Source organism: Salvia miltiorrhiza, chromosome 8 (genome assembly GCF_028751815.1).
Source record: "Salvia miltiorrhiza cultivar Shanhuang (shh) chromosome 8, IMPLAD_Smil_shh, whole genome shotgun sequence".
Taxonomy (NCBI): Eukaryota; Viridiplantae; Streptophyta; class Magnoliopsida; order Lamiales; family Lamiaceae; genus Salvia; species Salvia miltiorrhiza.
The window spans coordinates 13,543,387-13,550,791 of record NC_080394.1 but is presented as its reverse complement, the minus strand read 5'-3'; the positions used below and the strand labels follow the sequence as shown (position 1 = coordinate 13,550,791).

The 7,405-nt window shown below is 38.3% G+C and overlaps 1 protein-coding gene across 1 annotated transcript; it reads right to left on the bottom strand.

The window, feature by feature from the left end:
* Positions 1-615: 615 nt before the first annotated feature.
* On the bottom strand, positions 616-2,325 carry LOC130998097 (uncharacterized). The gene has a single exon (XM_057923531.1). The coding sequence runs from the start codon at positions 2,323-2,325 to the stop codon at positions 616-618; it is 1,710 nt and encodes a 569-aa protein (XP_057779514.1).
* Positions 2,326-7,405: the final 5,080 nt, after the last annotated feature.

Genomic DNA, 7,405 nt, shown 5'->3' with positions numbered 1-7,405 from the left:
TCGAACCGATCGACCAGAGGAAATTGTTTTAATAGACGATTGCCGAAATTTTAGAAAGAAAATTCTTGGAATACCCCAATTTTATTTTATTTTTTCTTTTCAGATAGCTACTTTTCATGAAAATGGGACAAAATATATCATGGCTAATATGAAAGCAGACAAAAAATGAGTGGAAAAAGTATAGGCAGATGGCAAATCATATTTTGACACACTTCAGAGTAAATCTTTTGTTATCGCAATCGAAAATTCCTACTTCCTTCGTCAAAATAGCTTAAACTGTTTTGGATCAACAACCTAGAAACCTCCTCTTAAATCAAGAGATAGATCCCCTTAAAGGGGACAATACTGTCACTTTTCCTATATGCATCAAGGCAAAGCCTGTGATACCATATACTCTCTCCGTCCACAAAAAATAATCGTAATAAAGAACGATATGAATTTTAATAAAAATAATTATTGTATTATAAGTGGAAAAAAGATCTCAACCCACTATTATTAAATTGAGGTTTTTTATAAAAAGAAAAAGAAAAAAGCCTTTGAAAGCACAGTAATGCAGACTAGAGGCACGAGACTCGGAAAGGAGCTCGTCAAACAGGAAACAAAGCAATAAGCTATTTAAAAACCATTCAAAAAATCGTCCACCTCCATTTCGTCCGACCAACGGCCCGTGGCGATATTATTCATAACACGCAAACTAGCACTTCCGCTATGATCAATGACGAAGTCCCTCGGCTTCTGACCCATTTCCTCCGCATTTCTGAGGCGGCTTTTTATGCTATCTTCCTGATTCTGTGGAACGCGCGGACGTTCCATACCTTTTGGAGGACGTCCCCGTCGCTTAGGCGGTGCTTGCTCAACAAGCATTTGCATTCCTTGGCTAACCTGCGCCTCTAACCGACTGATACGACTATCAATATCTTCTGGAGCAGTAGTGTGCGAGTCTTTGCTTTGCCCATCCAAATCACCATCCAGTTTTTTAGCCTGCTGACCAACCAACTCTCCAGCTTGCTCAGAATTGCGAGCTTCATCTAAATCAGCAGCAGCCGTAACAATCTCAGTCGGATCCCCAGCCGGCGTCTCCATCTCAATTTCCTCGTCCACCTCGTCCTCACTACCAGTCGTCTTATGAAGCTCTTGATCAACCGAAACCAACACCGCTGCCTCCGGCTCGTCTAACGCTCTCTCCTCAGAGTCATGATCGTCAACCCTCTTGGAATCCAGAACTGTATTACTGCCAGCCATCTCATGGCCTTTATTCTGGAAATCATGCTGCTGCACCCCCGTCGCCAAATGGCCAAAAATAGAAGTGTTCTGTTGTTCCCCCGTGATTGGGACAACAACCTTCTTGCCCTGCTCCACAATGTGCCATTGTTTATAAGTCACCACACCAGACTGATTGTTAGGAGCAGCCGTCAGATTTTCCTGAATAGCTACCGGCTCCACACGTCGCTTTTTTCGACATGTTTCTTGAGAATGCCCAGTTATTTTGCAACGACGACAGTAAAGAGGCAAATTTTCAAAGATAAATTCAACATGGAATGATGTATCCTCACCATCAATTAAAAGAGTAGAAGGTAGATTTTGCGACATATCGATTTCCACAAGGATTCTAGCGAATTGTCCGAAGTCACGTCGTGCCGACGCTCCATCGATCTTTAAGGGGTGACCCAAATATCTGCCAATTCCAGAAATAACCTGTGGGTTCCAGTATTCTATCGGCAGATAGTGTATGCGAACCCAAACGTCCGCCAAAGGGGAATTCTCTTTGAAAGGATCAAAATTTCGAGTCCATTCACGGAGTCGGAGGAGCCCTTTTGAGAGCTCCCAAACTGCCTTTCCCTTTGCTGTAGCCTTATCTTCAGCCGTAGTAAATCGGAGAGTGAAATAACCTTTTCCCAAAGGAATTAGTTGCCAATCAGAGGCTAAACTCCATAATCTCTGGAGTTCCCACTTTAGTTCCATAGTTGATCTCGGTTTGTCTCCTTTCTGAAGAAACAAACGTCCTGTCAAAGCAAATTCAAAGGCCTTAATCTCGTTAAGATATAGATCCTTCGGTATTTTGAGGGAGAACTGATCGCCCTCCTTAGTAGGCCGCAGATCATGAAAAATGTGAGCAGCCAAATCCTGTATTTTCACCGGCTTCTTGCCAGTAGCCTTCGCATAAGAAACTCTATCGTCATTCTTAGGGGAGATGCTAACGATGTCGGAATAAGTGAGAATCTGGGTGGGTTGCTTATCTGTAAGATTTGATGAATTACCAGTAGATCGCATTCCGACGGCAACCGCGTCGGAATCAGTACCCGACCCCCTGGGAGGCAGACGCATACCATGGGAGAGATCAGGTTTAGTTCGAACATCAAAGTTGGAAGAAACCGGGGGAAGGAAGACCCCCCTTATCTCGACCGCTGATCGGCGAACTGGTGGCCATCCACCGGAAGGGTGAGCCGGAAGGGTGGGGCGGCGCTGTGCGAAACGGACGGCTGTTTTCCTTTGCGGTGGGCAGGTGACGGCTTCGCCGTTGCTGGGTGCGGTGGCCGTGAGAGAGTCGACCTGGGAGCCGCGGTGCAGTCGCGCAGGTGTGTGTCGGCGAGAGACGGAAGTCGCGCAGCGAGCTCCGAGACAGGCGGCAGCGCGTCTCAGCGGCTGTCGCTGCTCCTCCGGCGCAGATGCAGGCGTCGATGAAGGTCAACGACCGGAGCAGATCTGGACGGAGGACGCCGACTGCTGCTGCTGTTCTGCTGCAACGGATCTGCTCACGCCGGCTGCTGCAACTGCTCCGCTGGTCACGCTGCTCACGGAGGAGGTCGGAACCTTGGTCGAGGGGTGACAACGACCGGTGCGGATCTGTGCGCAGCTTTGCTCGTTCGCGAAGGTGTGTGTTGGAGAACTACAGGAACGACGACTGAGGTGGTGGTGATGTCCGGAAATCTCGAGACCGATCTGTGCGTGAAGGCGTGCAGCCTTGATCGATCTCGTCGGACGCCTTCCTTGTGCCGGAGTTCACCGCCCGCCTTTGCTCCCCATCGTCAAAAGCGAAGAGTTTTCAACGAGAGAGAAAAAGGTTGCTGGAGCTCATATAGGGATGATCTCAACCCACTATAAATGACCTGTTTTCATAAATAAAAATATTTAACTCTTAAAAAAGTGTGGGCCCTATTACTGTTAACCAATTTACACATTTTTCTTAATTCCTGTGTCGAAAGGTTTTAAGCCATTTATAATGTGACGAAAAGAGTAGTACTCCCTCAGTCCCAAACGAAATGTCCTATTTCTTTTCGGCACGGAGATTAAGAAATGTGTATAAAGTAGATAAAGTGGGTTGGTGGAAATTATTTAAATATTAAGTATAGAAAGAGAGTGTATTGCCAAAAAAGGAAACATGACATTTCGTTTGGGACATTCCAAAAAGGAAAATAGGACATTTCGTTTGGGACGGAAGGAATATTTATAATAATACTTAATTATATTATGAGTGGAAAATAAGACTCTGATTGACAATTTTCAAAAATAAAAATAAGCTAATTTTTGTGGACATTCTAAAATAGCAAAAGTGAACTATTTTTTTGTGGACGGTAGAGTATACATAGCAGTCTATTCAGTAATTAAGCACTATCTAGTGATGTGATTCTGCACCATCCACGACACTTCGTGCTTCACAAGATAATTTGAATCCACGAAGATTTAATTGTTCCTGGTCGTATATAATTGTTTATCAGTGCATGAAATTAAATATCTTATTATAGATCAAATCCAAGACTATACTTTGATTTCTATCCGCTATGGTGTTATATTACATTGGATGTTTATCGGTGTCAATCATATTAATTTCATGTTTTCTCAATAAAAAGGATATTGCAAAAATATCCAAATACTACCTATTAATTAACCCCCAAGTCCACTGAGAAGGACTTATAGTTATAGCTAGGGGTTATGACGAATTAAAAAGATGCTTCGTATACATTCTCATCATTTTGTCAAAATTGTAAATCAAAATTGGTATAAATTATTTGAACTTTATTACTCACTCAGACCATGGGATACTAGAGGATCTTATTAAAATTCATCACCTCTTCCAACTAAAAAAAGCAAAAGGAAAGACGAAAAGATGAAGAATGTGAAGAGAAGGAGCTCATAATTAATCTGTTAATCGCTATACACATCTAAACAAAATGCGTCCTAGATTTATAAAAGAATAATTTTAGAAAGTGATATTTGAACTAATCCATCCGCAATAAAAGTAGCGACTTAAGTTGAGAAATGCTTACTAGGGCTCTATACAAATTAAGTCGCTCGCAAACTATTCAGAGCTCGACTCGAAAAAAATTCGTTCAAGTTCATTTAGAGAAATTTGATAAATAGACAAATCAAACTTGAACTTGGTAGTATTTGGCTCGTGAACACGTTCGTTAAATTATTCAGCTTGAAAAATATAAATTATTAGTATATACAACTTATATTTATCTACTAAAATTAATAATAATTGTATTAAATCTCTAATTAACTTTGTTTGTTATAAGAAAATAATTAATATATTTATTATTTTGAATGAAATAATTTATTTTCTAAAAAATAATTAATATTTTAAATATATATATAAATTTGTATAGATTCGATTATGTTCGTGAGTCTCAAAGTATTCGATAAACAAAGTTCATAATTCGACTCGATACTAAACAAACCAAACTTGAACACACCACTATTCGGTTCGATTACACCCCTAATGCTTACGCGTTCATTATATTATTATATACATTTCATTTTTCAGAAGTAGGAGTGAACATTTGGTTTTTTCGGCTCGATTTTTTACTAAAATCAAACCAAATCAAATTAATATTCGGTTTAGAAAAAAACAAATTGATCCGAATTAACCGAATAAATCAAAGTGAATCAACCCAAAATTTTAAAATTAAAACCGAACCAAACCCCAAATAAATCGAACAAATTGATATATATATATATATATATATATAGGGAGAGGTTCAAATAAGAGCCACTAAATAAAATTAGAACGGAGAACCATTTTAAGCCATTCGATCATCAAGATTTACGGTGGATGCATCATCTTGGTGGATGAATGCAGATCCTGGGTTCGAATCCTGAAGGGAGCAAAATTTTTATTATTTTCGGATGCATTAAATTTAATAGCGAATGCATTAATTTATATAGCAGATGCATTGATTTTAGTGGTTCTTATGTTCTCACGATAAGTGTGGTTCTCATTATAACCACACCCTATATATATATATATATATATATATATATATATAGGGAGAGGTTCAAGAAAGAACCATAAATAAAAAAAGAATGGAGAACTATTTTCAGCCATTCGATCATCAAGATCTACGGTGGATGCATCATCTTGTTGGATGAATATAGAACTTGGGTTCGAATCCTGAAGGGAGCATTTTTTTTAAAATTTTTTAGTGCATTAATTTTAACAGCGAATGCATTAATTTTAACAGTGAATGCATTAGATTTGATGGTTCTCTCGTTCTCACAAATAATGTGGTTCTCTCTAGAACCACACCCTATATATATATATATATATATATATATATATATATATATATATGATTAATTGCATCAAAATACACGAACTTTAGTCACTTTTCCATTATGTACACGAACTTTGAAAGTTACATTTTTAATCACAAACTTTGCATATGTTCCAATTTTTCCATAAAATTGAAGTCCGACTGCAGGAAAGCTAACGTGTCTTTAAACATGCCACGCACATGTAACACATGTCATTACTTAAAACGACGTGGCACTACGGAAACGACGTCGTTTTGATAGTGGTTGTCAAAACACTGCATTTTGCGGTAGGACAACGTCGTTTGGGTCCTAATCTCGAATTAAAGCCTCTATTTAGGGCATTATCATTTTTACACTAAATTAAATTAAATTTATTTCCACTATGTTCCTCAATTCATAGCCATGATGAGGGTTTCCCTAAAACCTCTTGCAGCCGCCTCCGTCGCCACCAGACATGTCCTGCCCCATCTCCGAGACGCTCTCCCTACTACAAATCTTCGATCCCATTTCCTGGCCAGCCAACCGTAAGCTCGACGATCTCCTCTCTGTCGTCTCTCCGCCGTCCGTCCTCAAAATCACCCGCCAGCTCCCGAATTCCCAAAGTGCCGTTAAATTTTTCGAGTACCTCAAAACCACCCCCCACTTATCCGATTCCGCCCCCTTCGCGTTCGAAGGAGCAAAATACGTACCCCTCTCCTCGTCAACGCAAGAACCTTACTGATCAAGTGCTTGTGCTTTAGCCGCACGAATTTGCTAGAGGAATTTAGTTGTTTCTGGGTTGTTCAAATTGGGCCTTTTCGATGATGCCTTGAAGCTGGTCGACGAAATGCTTCAACTAGATGCTTGTAATGCTCCCAATGGTGACACGTGAGCATTGTCTTTTCATCGATTTTGGGAAGAAATTGCAAGGGTAGGAGTGTGACATATGAGGAAATTGCGAACAACCTTCTCAATTGCGAAATGGAAATAAAGAACATCTTCACAATTAAACCTAATTTTGTGAAATTGGAGCAAAACGACGTCGTTTAATTTGTTGGACGACGATTAAAATGGCACACTTCCAGCTACCACATAGGATCCACATCATCATCAAATTGGGAAAAAAAAATCAATTTTATGAAAAATGTGGAACATATGCAAAGTTCATGATTAAAAATGTAAATTTCAAAATTTGTATGCAGAATAGAAAAATGACTAAAATTCGTGTATTTTGATGCAATTAACCCTATATATATACTCACACACAGGTAGCTTCACCATTTACTTTGTATTTCAAACTAATACATGGATTAAAAAAAAATCCGATAAATAACTTCGATTGCATTTCGTGGAATTATACGTAGCTTCTCCATTTACTTTTTGATACATAAAAAGTTTAATTATGAATCTTTGTTCATTACTATTCTGAAAACCTTAAAATCTAGTTTTCTTTTTTAATATACATTCACTCGGGCTTCATATTTTACTTTTAGGGTTAGAATTTAGAAAGTTATCATTAAAATATCATACTCCTATATATATATATATATATATATATATATATATATATATATTATTACATAATATAATTCAATTTCGATTTTATTCAGTTTTAAAAAAATCTAAATAAAATCGAATCAAAAAATTGAATTTTTATGATTAATCCGAATTGAAAAACCGAACTATATTTTAAAATTTCGGTTTGAACTATTCGGTTTCGAATTTTTTGCCCATCCTTACTTAGAAGGTCATTGGGCAAGTATTTTATTACTGAAATTGCCTAAAACGCATTTTATTACTCAAGCTTATTAACGTTTTTCTTTTCATTTTTATTTATTAATATTTATGATGCTAAATAAATCCTATAACATTATCCAAACATTTTCAAGAG

Bases quoted from the DNA above. Each gene is read 5' to 3' on its own strand.
- LOC130998097 (XM_057923531.1), bottom strand. From the start codon at position 2,325: ATGCGTCTGCCTCCCAGGGGGTCGGGTACTGATTCCGACGCGGTTGCC.